General features: G+C 35.9%; 1 protein-coding gene across 1 annotated transcript in view; it reads right to left on the reverse strand.

The window, feature by feature from the left end:
* LOC115222188 (coiled-coil domain-containing protein 39-like) overlaps window positions 1–20,000 on the reverse strand; it is a 1,476,917-nt gene that overhangs the window by 1,208,645 nt on the left and 248,272 nt on the right. The window contains exon 5 of the mRNA XM_029792337.2: window positions 17,833–17,925. Within this exon, the coding sequence (XP_029648197.1) occupies window positions 17,833–17,925 (93 nt within the window). The remainder of the gene's footprint in view (window positions 1–17,832; window positions 17,926–20,000) is intronic.

Genomic DNA, 20,000 nt, shown 5'->3' on the forward strand with positions numbered 1-20,000 from the left:
TGTAAGAAACTACAAAATTTAAATACAAAATTTCAAGACAAAAAAAGAAAGAAAAGAAAAGAAAAGGAAGAAAACCAGAAGAGAATACATAAAGCTAAAAACAAATTAAAAAACATAGCTTAGCTAAAATGAAATAACCATATTCTCTTCTATCAATAATATTTTAATTTGCAAATATCTTTCGTCTCCTATTTAGCTTTTTTTTAACACATTCTATTCAAAAGATTCTTTCTTGAAAGTTTCATCATGAAAATACATTCTAATGTGTGTGTGTACACTACTGGGATAGTCAAGTATTTCCTCTGTAGTAAGGCAACTGTGTTCCTCTGTGATACCTTGACCTGTCACATGGCACACAGCCACTTGTCAAGGTTCTCAGCAGAGAGACCTTTGCTTTGTAACCTACTCGGCAACCCTGCTGGTTTTGGTGCCCCATAAAAAGCACCCAGTACACTCTGTAAAGTGGTTGACGTTAGGAAGGGCACCCAACCTGGTGCAACTCTCTGGGTTACCAGCTTCTGTCAAACTGTCCAACCCATGGAAAATGTACATTAAATGATAATGATGATACACACACACACACACACACACCACACACCACATGATCAAAAGCATTCCTGTAATGTGTGTGATGTTCATTCATTATCTGAGACAACAGAGTGTGCTTTCTTAGACACAAGTGTAGGCATGGCTGACTGTGAGGTTAAGAAGGTTGCTTTGCAATCATATGGTTTCAGGTTCAGTCCCTCTTCAAGGCACTTTGAGCAAGAGTTTTCTATAGCCACAGTTTAACCATTGCCTTGTGAATGAATTTATTAGATAGAAACTGTGTAGAATCCTGTCATATATGTGTGCAAGTGCGTGTGTTTATTTATCCTCACCCTTGCTTGACAACTGCTGCTAATGTCTCCATTACGTCAAAATACAAGGAAAGAGCCTAACAGAATTAGTACCAAACTTAAGGATCTAACTTAAATCCTTCTATCAAAATTCCACATTAACTTATGTTCCAAAAACCTGCTTAATAATGATGTTTTTCAAAAAAGTCTTCATTATTTTAAAAATTATTTGAAATAAAGGTAGGTTTTTTTCAGCAGAAATATGGTAGCAAAAATGTTGATTGGTCAGAACTATGAAGACTGCAAATCTTGATGAATATCTTGGACTACATTATCAAATGTGTCCTTTTTCTGTTTTTACTTAAGAGAGAAGGGTGAGCATATGTGGCTGAGTTGGTGTGTTGGTTGAACTGTCGATGCACGCACCCAAGTGTGAGCCTCTATTTACATAAGAACCCCATATGGAGAAGCTTTCGAACGTTGCACAAATATTCACTGCACCACTAATACATTAGATTTGGAGAATCCAAGTTAGCTTCTGTTGCTCTTTCTTTGATAGTCCAAGTATTTCTAGGATTTTGTGTAAATTGTGTGTGTGTGTGTGTGTGTGTGTGTGTGTGTGTGTGTGTGTGTGCATGCGTGTGTGTGTGTGTGTTCTTGTCTTGACAGGTAAAGATGTAAAATGAACATCATCATACAGCTTCTGCTAAAAACATTTCTGGTTGTGAAGAAGTCTTAGCTCACTTGAAAGCAGGTCAGAGTTAGCAACAGGAAAGGCATCTAGCTATAGATCTGCCTCATTGAATTCCTTTTGGCCCATGCAAGCATGGTAAAGTGGGCGTTAAGACGATGATAATGACAACAATTATTAACTGGAATGCATTAAATAAAGTCACCAAAACTGATTAAGCAATTTATTCATGAAGTTAAGGTAAGATCTAACATTTTTGGCAACTCTGATGGTTAGATAAAATGTTGGGAAAGAATTCCCGGCTTTAGATACGTGGTATCTTACCAATAAATAAATAAATAAATAAATTGATGTCTTCTGTGTGTAATAGTCAAGTATTTGAGACATAAAAATGTCTTTGAGCTACCAAAAGAGACATTTTGTCTTAAAACATTTACAAGACACAAGAAAATAAACTTTCTTTTTTATATTTCCTCTTGTCTAAATGTCCAAGATAATTCCTTGATAATGTGATTATAATTTCCCAGACTATTCATTTCATCACTCCACTGTTTACATCTACAGAAGATATTTCCATTGTTTTGATCTCTGATTAACATCAGGTGTCTAGTTCGTTGATGTGTATACAGCCCCAAATTGTTTTTGAACTATGAACCGTTACTTCCCACTAAAGTTAGCCATATTACCACTTCTTTTGTATGCCAGGCCACTGGGCATGCACAGTGTACAACTGCATGAACTGAACTGTATATTGACTAAATTGTGTGGTGATCAGGTGGTCATTAGCAAGTTGAGTATAATGCCATGTGACCTTTGATCTGGCTCCCTGTGTTTGGAGTTCAAATACAGTCAATGTCAACTTTGCCCCAATGCAATAATAAAGTGATTTCTTCTTTTCTTCTTCCTCCTCCCCTTCCTCCACTCCAGAACAAATCAGATGCATTCACATCTGGAGGAGGAGGAGGGGCTCCATCATTTGAAATGCACTCAAGGCACACCCAATGTCAAGACAGCACTCCTATGACTTCATCATGAGTTAAGGAACCATTGTCACCACAACACCACAACACACACTCACACACACACACACACCTTCCTTGGGGAAATATTATCTTATCTGAAAATAAGTGAAGGCTGGCAACACGAAGAGCCCCTGGTTGTAGTAAATCTGCCTCAAAGAATATCATATGAACTATACAAGCACAGAAAAGTCAATGATAAAATGATAATACAGGGTCTTAGAAAAGCTTTTTTAAAAACAATTGAAATGAAATAAATTAACTGGATATTTATGAGATTATTGCTTTAGATCAAAGAACTGCAAGATTGTGGTTGACCATGGACTTAAACAGTAACACTTAAACAACATGAATCCATTTCATAAAGCTACCAAATCTCCCTCAACTATCACTTCTATATTGTAAAGTACATGGTTAAAACCATTTTCTTAGGGCAACCTGACAAAATAAATAGAATTAAATAAAGACAAAGCTATAAATATTTATCACACATTTTATTTGTTCAGGTTAAAACTTAGCAAGAAATAAATTTATTTATAAAAGCACAAACGATTGAGGCAATCTACTAACTGACCAACTGACCAACCAGCCAACAACAGCAGTGACAATGACCACAGCAACAACACTATATGATATTTATAGGCTGAATTTTATAACAAGATTATAAAAGCCTTGCAGAAAGGATCCTGTCAAAGAGGCATTGAGTTTCCCTTCCATTTTTAGATTGACCATTTTCGTCTCTTCATACCATGATCCTTAGCTCTATGCAGAATAGCAAAAATTCTTAATCTCATGTCCACTCAAAGCAAAATCTCTCTTTAAATAGTACATTTATCTTTATTTACTGTGACCAATGCTCAGAGCACAACTATATATTTCCTCGAATAGTGCAATGCAATCTTTGCCTTCTCTGAATGGATGTTTGTATATATATAAATAAATATATGCACACAAACACCCCACACACCTCCACACAAACTTACATGCACACACACACACATATGTATATGAGTGTGTATGTATATCTATACATGTATATATGTATGTTTTATATGTGTATATATATATATATATATGTACATATACACACAAACATTTATGTATACATATATATGTGTGTGTATGCGTATGTATATAAACATGGCTGTCAGTTACGAATTTTATTTCTAAATCATAGGGCAAGGGATTTCATACACAAACGCGCAGTTTCTATTAATCAAATTCACTCACAAAACATTAATCGTCTCAGGGTTATAGTAGAAGACACCTGTGTCACATCGTGGGACTGAACCTGAAACCACAGGATTCCAGAGGAATGCAAAGCAAGCTTCTTAACCAGACACACTCATGATCCTGTGTGTATGTCTGTTGAAGTGTGTGTGTGTCAATGTGTATTTTCTTGTGTGAAGGGGTTAGGGATAGAAAGAGAAAAACTGAAAGATTTGAAATGTCTCTATTTTAGTTACTATGGAAACACTGATAGAAAGAGAGAGGAAAAGGGTTAGACAATCTTTACATGGGTGCATGTGTATGTATTTGAGAGAAAGAGAGAGAGAGAGAGAGAGGGGGGGAGGAAATGACGTGTGAGTGAGATTTGTTGTCTCAAAGAATCAAGAACCTCCATCACTGGTCAATACCAGTTTAATGGAGAGAAATTTCATAGAAACAAAATTTTTACAATGGTATTTGCACAAATCAGTTAATCTGAAGAAAGGTAATTTTCATCTTTTTTTCTAATGACGTATGATGTCAGTAAGTGGGAGAAGAACCTTGCCATAGTAACATTCAGATTTCTAATCTGAATATGAAAGTTGAATGTAACTGTCATTTGGCTGGCCTGTGTTATTAAAAATGGCCATCTTGCTTCCAAATGATTCTGTTTTTTTTTTTTATATAAATCTAATAGTATAGTGCTTTTATGATCTGTGTCAGGTGAGATACGAGACTTTTTTAAAATTCAACAGCTTGGATATATAGCTTTCAGGGAAAGTAACAAAAAGAAAAAAATTACACACATTTTAGAATCTGTGTATGTAAGTTTGTTGGATTAAACGTATACATACATATGTATGTGTGTGTGCATGTGTACATATAAGTATGTATTTCTTTTGCTGTCTTTCTCTTTGCATGTGTGTATGTAATAATTATTTTCAGGATCTAATAGAATCGAGGTATTTTAATAACAAAGACAGTCAAGGACAGCATACACTGTACACAGACACTCATGTACATAGCAAAGCATACACGGATTTCTCCTTCCAGTAATGCACACATGCACAACTATAGACTAGACACACCCAACATATTTGTAAAATGGCACAAGACTTTACTCTGACATGCAGTCCATGGTCCCTGTAAGCACATGATCAAATACAGGGAAGGTAGCAAGTGTGGTGTAGCATAAACAGTAACACAAATGGGCTGAGGTGCACTACAGCTGTTTCAGACAGGATTTTATTGATGGACAAATCAATTGCATCATATGAAAAAGAAAACCATGTTTTTCAGGGGAATTAAAGCAAAAATATATTTTAGTTGTTTGAATTTTTCACACAATGGCTATAGAATGGATACTGGCTTTTCATCTCAGTGCAAATTGAGAGAATCTCTCAAATACAAATACATACATACATACATACATACATATCTATACATATAAATTTGACATGGGTGATTCTTTCATGTCTTGAGGTTCACAGTCAAATGGCTGGCTGGAATTGCATAAAAATTACACAGATGTGTAGAATGATCTGGTGATGTTGCTGGGTTTCGTATTTTTTCATAGCTCCCATGGTTACCAAGATAATCTACTGTAATAATACTCTTGTGTTTATGAATGAGAAAGGAAGGGATAATAGATGAATAAGGAAAGAAGGGGTGATGTCATACTTGGTAGTGGGAGGATGAAAATTGTATGCTGAAAAAATAAATCAAACAACGTTTCAACTCTGTGTGAATATATGTGTGTGTGTGTGTGCGTAAAAGGGGGTATGTGAATGTGTGTGTGCAATGGAAGTGGGATGATTCATCTTTGTTTGTTTAGTATTTGGGTTTATTTTTTGATTTCGTTGAATGTTGATTGTCTTCTTTTTTGTTGGTCAGTTATTTTTAACGTTTTGACAGAAAAGAAGTCATTCTAAAATTGTTTTTTAAAGTAAGTCTGTCCAAACAAGTTGAATGCTTACACAGAACATGTTTTACAGTCACATCATCTGAACCGACCGGGTGAAACTGGGCTTAGCTGCTAGTTTTATATATATATATAGTCCAGTCTGTGGAGTGGTTGGTGTTAGGAAGGGCATCCAGCTGTAAAAGCCTTTGCCAAAACAGATACAGCAGCCTGGGGTAGTCTTCTACCTGGCCAGCTCCTGTCAACCATCTTACCTATAATGTATGGAAGATGGACATTAAACGATGATGATAATGACACACAGAACAGGCTTCTTTCAGTTTCCATTAACCAAATACACTAATAAGGTGGGTTTGAATGGGCCAGGATTATAGTAGATGACATATGCCCAAAGTACCATGCATTGGAAAGGAACCAAAAAGTACAGGGCTGAGAAGCAAACCAGTAAAAACACACACATAGACACACACACACACATTCACGGGCCCATACAGGCAGTTATGCATCTGCACACATACAGAATTATAATAACTGGGATAAATTATGGATGTGAGAAAGATATTCCATGAAATGTAAGTAGTCTCGTAGCAGTACCATATATTTAGAGTTATTTGCCAATGTCTATAAGAAATGATAGACAAAAACTTTCAGTCTATGACAAGAATAATCTTATTAATGGTGCTTAAAATATGATATTCTGTAATTCCTCTCAAGAGCAACCTATATCTGCTAATTAAAACTGAATTTTGGTTAAGCAAATTGAGTAATCACCAACGTTACTGAAAGAAAGACAGCCATATATATTTGCAGTGTCTTCAATATATAACACAACATAAAACTATGATGTATAAATTATATAGAATGTATTTTGCTACATTATACAATATTATATATGTGAAGTGTAAGCATGGCTGTGTGGTTAAGAAATTCACTTGAGATCCATGAGACCAGGAGTTCGATCCCACTCTGTGAACATCATTAACTAACATTTTTATATAATAGTCATAGGTTCCCTAATACCCTCTGAAGAAGCCTATCCATATTTCATCATGATGAACCCTTAATCCCTACACATTTTTTCCTCTCTCCACTTTTTTTTGTTCTCTCTCCATTTTCTTTTTCTCTTAGTCCTTTCTTTTGAAGAGCATAGAATTAAAATGTGATAAACTTTTCCTTTCTTCCAAAGTGTCTAACTAATACACCTGCTTGTTGTTCCTTCACCTGTCTTTATCTTTTGTTTTCTCTAAATTCTATGTATGTATGTATGTATGTATGTATGTATGTATGTATGTATGTATGTATGTATATGTGTATATATATATATGTATATATATATATATATATATATATATATATATTATATATATATATATATATATATATATATATATATACACATCGTTTTGGGATTTGGTTTGCAAGATTCCTTATGTGAGTTCATGTGTTGAAGCATTATTCTGTTGTGTCTACGGAGAGTCATTCCCTTTTAGAGCCTTATTATTTAACACACTGACCAGTTCAGTTTTCAATCATTTATTTATTTTTCTAAAATTTTCGTTACATCTTGCAACCTTTTCAATAGTCTTTGACCCGGTCCATTCTCCAAGCTGCATTCTTTTTGTTTGTTTGTGTGCATGTGTATGGGTCACTTTGTTTACAATACACTGCTGGCAGAAGTAGATGGCAACTAGCTTGAAACTGGGCCAGTTCCATGATCCTGTTAGCTGATGGAGTGTAAGTAGAGGTCCACTCTCCCTACTAGCGATGTATTGTATATAAAAGATGCAGAACATTGCATTGAGAACCAGCTGGTGGAGAATTTGCTTGGGGTTAAACTAGTAGTAACATTCAACTGCCACTTGGATGTGGCAACTCTCTTTACTGTTTATAACACGTTACTACTCTGTCTCGTCTTCAGATTTTTATAACAAGCTTCTTTGCTTATATATATATATATATATATATATATATATATATTATTATTATTATTATTATTGTTATTGAGTGAGCGAGCAGAGCATGCCATCAAAGTGACACTGGGGTAAAATATACGAAGCCCAGTATACCCATCATGACTACCCGTCTGATAAGAGTACACCAGGCGCATGCATCACAACCATATGTGTGCGACATGGTGATCTCATATCAAGATAAACAGCACATGACCTTGCAGGTGGAGCCCAGTTAGAATTTTCTTCACATCGAGTAACCCATCCCACTCAAAAGGTCCCTGAATAAGGGTTGTTTAAGGACGTTGAACGAAACACCCATGTTTCCAAAGGTGAATTATTCAAACCCCAAAGAATCCTTCTCAACACATGGCTATGATGCTCCCCCACTACTTCTGCTCGTGATCAGAGATGCACATATCGTCAGCCACTAAGGGACATGGTCAACTGGTTAAGGTCAAACAACTGACAAGCAAATCTGTGGTATTGAGCAGAATATTTGCTGTAGCCCACATTATTATTATTATTATTATTATTATTAGGAAAGATTAGTTCCAAGTCCACAGGAATGAGACATTCAAATTAGAGGTACTGAAGTACTTCTCTCAATATTTTATTCATAAATATAAAAGTAGTTTTAGAGACAGAACCACCCTCAACTCAATCAGCATTGAAAGATGTTATACCCGACCGAGCCATAAAATATTAAATATGATACTGTATCTATTCATAATCCCATACTTTCCATTTTAAAGACAACACGTATTTCATGACAGTATGTTAGGTATTTTTGAGATATAAGGTCTCTAGTTTCAATACTCAATTAGATTGACATACTTCCAATCTTCAGGTCTGGATTCTACACATTTATTGCTCTATCTACATCTTATATAACTCAATGAAAATTGAAATTATTTGACTAAAAATCGTTAACATAATTTTAATTTACAAATTTATGAATAAAAATTAAAATAATGAATGAACCTTAAAATTTTAAGGAACAAAAATTTATGGAATAAAAGAGGATAAAAAATACGAATAAAGAATACGAAATATAAATAAAAATAATGAGCAAAACGAATGTGGGATCAAATGGAATTTGCTGAGGAAGATTTTCTACAACCAGATGTCCTTCCTGTTGCCAACCTTCACTGGTTTCTAAATAATGATAATATTGCTCCATGGCCAGACAGGTTATTCGCAGATGACTAGAAATGGACACCATTGCTTGTATGATGATGGTATTCATTCACAACCATCATATGATGTCTAGGCACCCCCACACACAGACATGAGAGGGTCAATAGGTCAAGTCCAGAGATGTTCAATGGAGAATGCATGTACTCAAATGATTTGAACTTATGCTCCAAACTTTTAATTGAAGTCTTTATACATCAAACCCAAGATTGTTTATCTGCATCACTAGCTCTCTCTCTCTCTCTCTCTCTCTCTCTCTCTATGCATATATATATATATATATATATATATATGCATACATACATACATACATACATACATACATACATACATACATACATACATAAAATGAGCTTTCAGTTTCCATCTACCGAATCAAGTTACAGAGCTTTTGTCAGCCTGACATTGTAGTAGAAATCACTCACCTAAAATGTAGTTTTTAGAATCTAAAGCTCTAAGTTTGGGAGCAGGCTTCTTAGCTGCACAGCTATGTCTACACCTATTGCCACACTTACCCACACTCCTCATTCACCATCCTACCCGACACATAATGTTAATGATTGTATTTATGTCAAGTTTTATATGTTTATTTGTATGGAAAGCTTGAATCGAAGCTCTGGTCAGACAGCAAAGCAGCAAGGGAGGCTGAGGTCTATCAAGCATGTATAGTAATTTCACTGTTATGGATGAAAGACGTGGACAAACTTCCACAGGCATATCCAATATCCTAAGTAATTCCACCAGTGATGCTTTAATGATATCCTAAAAATGTCCATACCAGCATGGCAGGTGGACGTTATATGATGATCATGATGATGATGATGATGATGATGTCATGGCAATCTCATGCACCTGTTACAAGAGCATTACAGCTGATGAAGTTACTCAGTAAGGATTAATTCGTTGATTTTGACTAACAAGCTTACATGGTCTGGCTATCTTATCCATTTAGAGGACACCCACATTCCAAAATAGGTGTTGTATGATGATCTGAGCAAGGAAACTAGCCTCAGTGCAAGCCAGACCTGCATCTCAAAGGTAATCTTAAAGATACACTTAAAAAGATCAATGTTAACACCAATTCTTGAGTCATTTTCGTGGCTGTGTGATCAAGAAGCTTTCCTCCCTAAACCATAGCTATGGCTTCAGTCTCATTGTGTTGCACCTTGGAAAAGCAAAAGCTTGTCATGAGCTTTGCCCGATGGAAACTGAAAGAAGTCCACCATATGTATGCATGTGTGTATGTGTACATGTGTGCGTGCATGCCTGTAAGCATGTGTGTATGTATGTGCACACATGCATATGTCTGTGTTTTTGTTACCTAAGAGATGCAACAAGCAAAAGAGGTGATTGCTTTGAAAGTCTTGTAGCCAGAGCAAGGACTGCTTAGAGAAAGTTCAACAAGAAAAATGTTTTCTCTAAGAGTGGAAAGCAGACTGTATGATGCTTGTGTTAATATTGCAATGCTGCATGGCAGTGAGACATGGGTTTTGAATGAAGAAGACTTGGGAAAACGAGCAAGAAATGAAGCACAAATATTCTGCTGGATGTGCAATGTGAGTGTGCAAGAAAGAATTAGTAGAAAGGTACAAATTGAAAAACTATGCCTGTGAGGAACGAGATATTGTGCACAGGAAAAGAGTGTGTGCAAGTATGGACATGTGATGCATATGGAATGAGCATGGCTATATAAAGAAGTGCCAATTGCTAAACATGGTTGGAACTAGTGGAAGCAGGAGACCCAGGAAGACATGGAATGAAGTGAACTCTAAGCTTGGTGGGGGAGATGACAAAGGATCTGTATCTCTGGTTATACGAGGTGAGTGAAAAGATCCACCCTTGTCAACATGGTTATATTTTTGTTAGTCCTTTTGCTTTGACACTGAATCAGAGTTATAAATGATTGTCACTGTCATACAAGCAGTGTCCTTCATTTCCAATCTTCCATGGAAATATGTCTGGCCATGGGAAAACATTACCTCACTTAGAGACAGGTTAGTGTTGATGACAGGAAGAGCATCTAGCTGTAGAAATTCTATTTCAACAAATTCTGTCCATCCCGTGCAAGCAAGCAAAAGTGGACATTAAAATGATGAAGATGACAACACTATATTTACTTATTACATTGGTTTCAAAGAGAAGATTATTTTTGGCCACAGATAGCTTTGACAAACCAAAAGATAAAGACATAAAAAGGAAGTGAAATAAAGAGAAGAATCATAACTCTGTAGGATACCGGAACTTCATTGACCTTGAATGAACGAAAGGCAAACTTGGTCATGGTGGGATTTGAACTTAGACTGTAGAAAGCTGGAATGGTTACTATCATGTATCGAACACACAACACTGTCAATTCTCCTTAAGAAGTAAATTAGAAGCAGTTCATTGTTAAAAGATGAAGGGTTGACCTTCACCAAAAACTCAGCTGATAGCAAACTTTGTCCTACACGTGATAGCAGCTCTTTGACATATGCTCGTATGTTGGTAACACATGGACACTGAAGCAGTGCACACAAAATGATTTCATTTCAAAGTGGTGCACCTCAAACAGTTTCTGGCATATCTCTGCCTAAACAGCTTGTCCCAGACAAGTTTCATCTGTTAGAAATAGCAGCCATATTCAGTCAAATGCCTCCTATTGCCTTTTGCAAAAAGAAAGGTTTCATTGAACAATGAAGTCTCTGACATATGTAAAGACTGGTTGGTCATGGTTGGAAAGCTGGGGTGGGATTAAGCATCATCATCATCAACTACTTATGGATAATGCTGTTGAATCCTACCTCCAGCCCCACCTCCACCCCTGAGAGAAGAGAACCAAAGTTGCCCCCCGACCAGCTTATGAACACAGAAATATGAGGGGTGTAACTCAATCACTAAATACCCACAAGGCGATTAACTCAGGGCGCTCTACTGATTATGTCATTAACTGCCATCAGCTAATTATTTACATAACAAATAAGTAAATAAATGAATAATCAAATGAAGGCAAACAATAAAAAAGATACTACTTCTTGTACACACACATGCACACACATATATATATCTGAAGTATTTGCATAATTTTAGATTCAGAAAATATTCATCTAATTAATAGAATAATCTTTTGTTGGACAAAGACATAAAAATGAAAAGAAAAAAACAACAACAAATACCTATTATATTTTAATTGTTCATTCTTCTTACAATTTGAAACAATGACAACTGGCTGTTGTTGTTGTTATTGTTGTTGCTGTTGCTGTTGTTGATGTACTCATTTCATGTTCACTCATTTCATTTTTGCTCCTCTTTTTTCTTTTCACGCTATCTCTCTCTCTCTCTCTCTCTCATTCCTCTTTTTCTTCTCTCATTCTTCTTTTCCTTCTTCCCCTCCTCTCCCTTCTACTCTTCCTCCTCTGCCTCCCTCCTCCTCCTCCACCCACCTCCCTCCACATCACAATATTTAACCGAGGGCAACAGATTTCTTTAAGATTGCTTGAATTTCAATAAGATAATCACTTTAATTAATGCATTTAAATAGAAAATTATGAATGTCTCCTGAATTTACATTAAATGGCAACTGAGAGAGAGATGGAGTTGTTAGCCAAGTTTCATAGAAATACTAGACTTTTCACATCAAACTGCCTACTTGTTTCCCCTCACCATTTTCTATGATTCCTTCTTTCTTTCTTTCTTAACTTCTATTTTTATTCATTGATAATTTCATTTTCTTTCCTGTCTCTTATTTTGTTTTTTGCATTATTTATATATTTGTATTCCATTATTTTGCTGTAGTTAATTATACTAGTTAATTATACTAGTTACTGAGAAAACCATTTCCAGCACTCATTCTCCTGATAATTGTTATAGATTTCTTTTCTGGTCGGGCATTCACCCACACATACACACACACACACACACACACCACACACACACACACACACACACACACACACACACACACACAAACACACAATGTAAAAGTTAACATTTTTGACAATGAAATAGCTTAATGCAAATTTCCCGTCAATTACTTTTGTTTCACTTCTGGGAGAAAAACGAAAATATAAATGAAAAATAAAGCAAACAAGAAAAAGCACCATCACCATCACCACTGATGACAATGATCACAACAGCAACATCAACAACATTAACATTTGCTTATGCTAATTTCATTTGTTTAGACCATTTTAAGTTAATCAGTTAGTTATACTTCAGAGTGACAAAGGTAAGCAACACATTGAGATTCTTCAACTATATTATCTCCTATTATCTCAAAATTGCACTTTATATAAGCAGTTTGAATGTTCAAATCACAGAAACAGTAGCATACTAAACTAAGCATCCAAGTGAGAAAATAATTAGGAAGAGGTGTCTCCCACAAATTTTAACTACCAATATTAACATATATGAAGCAGAAGGGCAGCTTGTCCTCTCAGTGTATTCCCAGATGCTTTATGAGTGAGAAATAAAATTAAAGATGATCTGTAATGGATTGAAGAATTTTTTGAACGTAGGACTGCTTCATCAAAACTAAAGAACTACAACAGCAGAGCATCAAACAAGATGTGTTTAGATAAACTCAGAAAGGATTAAAAGTAAGACTTCTACTTGTGGGTTGTCATCCTGGCAGATAGGAGACAAGTCTCTTGATATGGGCAAGCTTTAAAGATGGAAAACAAGTCAGCTTGGATCCCATATGGGATGGCTTTTAGCAAGAAACTGACACTTACTCAATCTAGGATTATAAAGAAATCTTGAGAAACATGATGGTGAGTGTGCAGTTTTTGTCAAAGAGTTGTCCACTGACAAAATGGTAATACACGAATGTTGTTGGCTGGAATAATCTGTTATGTCAATAAGACCAATTGAGTTCCAGGAATGTGCTGCTACTAGCATCTATATATTTGGTGACCATGGATGTTAGTAGCCAATCAAAGATTTCTATGACTTAGAATAAAATTTTAATCTGTGAAAGCTCAAACAAACAGGAGCCCCTCACAACAGAAGCTCAAGCTGCTAGAAGTAGCAGCCAATCTCTATAAAATCAGACTGTGGAACCTTAAAAATAGGAATCTTATGAGAAACAATTTGTCTCTTAAATATTATGGAAAATAAAGGGAAAAAAGGAGGAAAACAGGAACCACAATAGGTTTTGCTGATTTGCCAGAAAAAACAACCAAATCTCTCTTCAATTAAAACCTATTGGCATTAAAAATGAGAATAACTCACTGGATAAAGAAGACTGCTGAAAATTAAGTCTAAAAAGTTTTCTATGAATAACTAATAATTAGCAGCAATCTAGACATTGTTTGTTATACATCTTGTATTCAGAGAACATAAAAAGTAATACAAATGGAGGTGGACAGAGTGTAGCGCGCAAATGATTTCTAATATCAGATAATCGCATGTGTGCTACGCTTGATTGACATTAATCAAATAATTTACACAACAACAAATTGGTTGGAAAGAGAAACTTGTACAAAGGTGTTTGAACAACTATAAATAGCAGCCAAATCTCCCTCAAATTTTAATCTAGTGTCTTAGGAAAAAAAAAGGAGGAATACATAAACCTAGATACTTTTTGGATAAAAAATGAAATATTCTATTGCTTTACAAGCTTCAGTCATTAGAAAGGTCATGGTTGGAAAGTTGTCATACATCTGACAGATAAGGGCAAGGATTAAGCCCATACAACAACAAAGACAGTATAAAGAAAATGTAAGCAGTTTTTCACAAGATCTTATGTGAAATATCACCAAAGATATAATCCTTATACAAAGTATAAGCAGAGTGGGAACTGGTTTGGTTGTGGGGTTGACCATTGCCAGATGAGTAGATTTAGTAGGCAGAAACTGTGTGGAAGCCTTCCATGTGTGTGTGTGAATGTATTTGCCCCCTACTGCTTGAAAACCAGTGCTAGTTTGCTTACATCTCTGTAACATAGCAGCCCGAAAAATAAACACAGGGGCTGATTAGATTGAGTAAATGCTTCGAGGCCATGCCCCAGCATGGCCACAGTTGATGAGTGAAACAAGTAAAAGAGGAATACATACAACAACCCAGCTCTGCAAAAGTGATTCCTTTCAAAGAAACCTTACCAGAGGGGCATGGAGAGAGGACGTATCCACAGAACAACAACCTTATCAAAGGACTCATCAATGCTGAATTAATTGCATTGCCAACTCATAGAACATTCACCTTGTCAGCATCCATTTTGCTGGACTATGGCCCCTGGGGGATATTGGTTCAAAACAGAGCATATTACTCCTTGATAAGATATGAAAAATCTATGTTTTGGTTGGTCACTAAAACTTTAATAAGTGACACCACCACCACCTCACCCATTTTCAATTCACATTCTAATAAATCAGTCAATAAATTTAATTATTCAAAATAATGGTTTTCTAAAAATTCATTCCATAACATGCACAATGGCTTCCAAAGTTAATTAATCTACTGGACTTCTGAACACAAGCTCATGTACTCCAAATTTACAGCTAGAAAATACAATATGGCTTTTTTTCTTTTTAATATTCCACTAGTTGGTCATGGTTCATAACTTTACATGCTTTGATTAACAAAAAATTCCAAAGTTGACATATAAAAAAAATTCGCCCTCTTTTATGCTGAGCCAGCCACCCATGACTGGCTGTGTTAAAAACGTTCATATTTAAATTAAAATCATAAAACCTCACTACAACGTCAATGAGAACATGAGATTTCTTGCAGAGACACAAGGACAAAAATTTCTGCAAAGAGGGGAGTTAATCACATAAACCAAATTCCATGAGGGTTTAATGACAGAAAATATAGAAATGGAATTTAATGCCTTAAAGTATTTTGGTTGCCCTTCTGCCAGCTCTGCAAATCTCCTGCTTTATAATAACAATAGCACTTAGAGCCTCTAAGGAGTGGTTCAATTTGCTAGAAATAGCTGGAATATATCTCTCAAATTACAGTCTACCATCATAACAATGGATGGTCACATTGTCACATTTAACAGGGAGGTCTGAAATATACTACATCTGAATAAAATGATGAGAAGGTCAAGACTGTAGCATGATTGATCATGTTCCTGCTCAATTGCAGCTGTCCTGGGGTTAAACAAAAGCATAAAATAATGGTTTCTAAAACAGGCAAGAAGTGAAGGGGCTGTTTTGATAGGAAAAGGTTAGGTAAGTAAAAGTCCCAGTACATAGGGTTTCAGGTTAAATAAAAAAAAAGGGGGTGGGGTTATGTAAAATTTTCAAGATATGTTTCAGAACAGGGGTTGGCATATTTTTGTCAGTGACCCCCATCCCTCCCAACCCCTCATGGAATCCTTGTTAACTTATCAGCTCCCATCATGTAAATTTCTAAAATGAAATTAAAAGTATAATTTTAAAATTTTCTAATCTAAAAGCAAGAATTGCTATGTTACCAGTTTTTATTAAGAAATGTTTAAAGAAACTTAATAAAAATAATTAACAAAATTGATAAAAAACAAAAATTCAGTCATGTTAAGTTGATAGAGTCAGAATATTTAATGTGGAGTATGTGTTTGATAAATACTAGTTATTTCAAATATATTTGGCTGGAAATTAGTGAGTTTTAGCCTTAAATAACCCATGCTCCACCAAATTCAGTTTGCTAGGAATTCTGTACCTTTAATAATCAAATCATTTCAGGTGTTTATCTACCTCTCAGGTAGCCACATAGCCTGCCTCAAGGACATCATTCTTTATTGTTCTCAAATGATGGAAATCAATCATTTCATTCCAAAATTAGCATCCCAGTATAAGGGAGAATCACAATTAGGGATAAGGATATGTAAATGAACCGAAACTTAATCATAACATTGGGCAATGTACAAGCACATGTGACCTGACCAGTAAACACACTCAGAACTGAGCAGCAGACAAAAGCCATTTTTTGAAATGTCAACTAGAAATGGCAAATGTCTGCATCACCCTTGTTGTATATTATTACCTGAACTTTGTGCTTGTCTCAGGTAGTATGTGACCAAGGTAGAGTCTGTATATTTCTTGTGGCAAGTTTGGTTTCATTCAGAGAAGGAAGTTCATTTATTGCAGCTTCTCTACAGAAGGCTCAGTATGTGCTGGTTGATGCTGTGTAGCCACCTGTCAAGGCTCCAACATACTCAGAAATTTCTAGATTTTTAAACAAGTGTTTATCCATTAACAGGAACATTTTCTTTGCCTCTTTTACAGAGTTGCAGTCATGAGAGAAGCAAAGCCCAAGACTGGATATACCGCAGGCACTCGATGTCCTCCACCAGCCATGAATTTCAGTCAGTGGAACAACCTGATGAGAATTCTACAGAGAATTAAGGTTGGAATTTTTGGAAAGACTCACGGTAGCAATGAACATCTTTTAAGTAATATATTCCAGAGGTCTATGCACAACTTCCAAAATTCCTTGTCCGTCGAGTTCTACACTGGCTTTGGGCCTAAATCAGAAACCACTCAAGGCAGCAAGTTGGCAGAATTGCTTCTGTGTTGGACAAAATACCTGGTGGTATTTCCTCCACCTCTTTACACACAGAGCTCAATTCCTACTAGGGTTCACTTTGCCTTTCATCCTTTCAAGGTCGATAAAATAAAGGGCCAGTCTACCATTAGGGCCGGTGGTATAAGCCAACAACATTCTCTTTGAGACTCTTAGCATTGGGCATAATTTAGAACCTTATTATTAATATTGTTGTTGCTATTGCTGTTGTTGTGCTTGTTTTGCTTTTTATTTTCTTATTTTATAGAATTAGTTTGGGGGGCATGTGCACACACACACACAAACACACACACAAACACACACACACACACACAAACACACACATTCTAAATTTTCAGGAGACAAATTAAAGGGAAACTGTAAACGTGCTTCTTACATAACTGTTCTAATTTTTTTTTTTTTCTTTATTAGTGATTCTGCATTAGAGGAGAGGATAGAAAGTGTGACAAAGGGTTTTTGAGGGCCTGAATTAGAATAAAAAGGTGAATTCAATTTATGAAAGAACAATTGAGATCTTTACCTGAACAGATTGGGTTTCAGTTGCTTCCACATCCAAGGCATTTTTCTGATTCTTAACTTCTTCAAGAAGATAATTGATCTGCAGATTCAGTTCCTAAAGATAAGAAGAAAATGATTTGTAGATTGTTAAGTCATAGGGGAATGTACTAAATTCAGGACAAAGCACAATATACACACAAGCACACATACAGATATATATATCCTTACTGACTTAAGTTTGCTTCACCTGTCAAAACAAATGATCAAATGAAAACAAAGATTGTTATTTTGCACAAAGAACAAGGCTAAAATCTTCATTTCAAATTTCACTCTACTTGGAAGTTCTGGCATTCTAGAGGCTTCTTACAGTGTGTATCTTGATTAACTGTTGTCAACCTCCTGAGTTTAAGTACACTTATCGCCATCATTTAAAATCTGTCTTCCATGCAGACATGAGTCAGACAGTTTAACAAGATTCAACAAGCTGGAGGACTGTGGTGAGTGCCAATATCTGCTTTGTTATGACTTCTACAGCTGGATTCCATTTTACAGAAGGCATTGAGTGCTTTTATTTTTCTGATATTAATGAAGCCACAGAGTAAGAGCAAGACAATGAAAATGAATTCTCAATTTGAAAATGGTTGAAAAAAGCGGGGACATGGCTTTATGCCAGGTGGTAAGAAGCTAAATAAGATACAGGGACAAGCACAGGTGTTTTGCTTGAGAGGAAGTACATGGCTACCCCAGTGTTATATAAGGGTGGGTATAGTTTGAATGAAGCCAAACATGAGGTGACAAGATGTCAGAGGTTACTCACAGGCAATAGGAAGGTGAGTAAAGAAGAGAATAGAGAAGAGGACCCAGAAGGTTGGTGTAAAGTTCATAAGAGCATTAGGGGAGAGTTGACTGGTAGTTAGAGATGGGCTGGGAGTGAATGTAATGATTGGTAAATATAAAGGGATGATGCGTGGCTGAGGGTAAATATCAGTAAAGAAAGATGAAAATGACAGAAATAAGAGTGAGTCAAGAAGAAGATGATAAAAGGCAAATCAGGAAGTGTAGGAAGCAGCAGCAGAATACACCTGCATTTGGTGTTTATAAAATATTATAAATTAAGATTCATAACAACGAATTCTGTCAAATGAATAATTGCCTTGATTAGATAAATTGAAGAGGTTTCAGGTTCATGTGTACCTGGTTGCCGCAAAAGACAATCCCAGGTATTTCAAAAAGTCTCTAACAATATTTTCTTTACTTCAACAGGTGAGAATTTTTCCAGTTATATACAGACTTGCTTGTACATTTCAGTCAATATTTACTCATTCTTTCGTGGTTAATTGCTGTTTATAAGAGTATTTCATGAGCACCTGTCCCTAAGAAATCTCCAGATGTTCTAAAAGTTTTAGTGGCAGGTTATTAGACAAAAATTCACACAAGTTATACATCGTACATAGTCCCAACCAATTTCAAGTAAGCTGTAAAGCACTTTCATACACTAATTAAATTATGATGACTCATATGTGTCTAATTACTATATGTGTGTTGTGTGTGTGGGAGTGTATTCAGTTACATATGTGTCTGTGGACGTATGCACACACATACACACACTCACACACATGTACATATATGTGTATATTACTTGATAAAGATATGTAGTGGAATGTATTTGTATTCCTTAACCAATACAAGTTGATTTAGAGTACTGGCTCCAACTCGTTTCACCACTCACACATGCACTCATGCACACACACACACATATTTCAAGCTCCTGCTCCACTGCCCATAATACTGTCTGTCTTGCTTCTTCAGGATTTTACTCTGGCACCCTAACCCTACCTTTTTTTTTTTTTTTGCTCAGTTACTCCCACCCTTATATAATCATCTCTACTGGAAGCACAAGGCCTCAAATTTGGGGGAAAGGATTAAGTTGATTGCATAACTGGTACTTATTTAATTAACTCCAAAAGGATGAAAGGCAAAGTCAACCTTGGTGGAATTTGAACTCAGAATGTAGCGGCATACGAAATACCACTAAGCATTTCAGCCAGTGTGCTAACCATTCTGTCAACTCGCCACTTTTCCCACCCTTATATAATGCAGGATGGCCATATATCTTCTTCATAGCAAGACAATTCTGCTGTTCCCAGGTATAGAAATCACCTCCCCACTCGCTCAAATATCTCATCACCA

The sequence above is a fragment of the Octopus sinensis genome, linkage group LG19 (assembly GCF_006345805.1).
Source record: "Octopus sinensis linkage group LG19, ASM634580v1, whole genome shotgun sequence".
Lineage (NCBI taxonomy): Eukaryota > Metazoa > Mollusca > Cephalopoda > Octopoda > Octopodidae > Octopus > Octopus sinensis.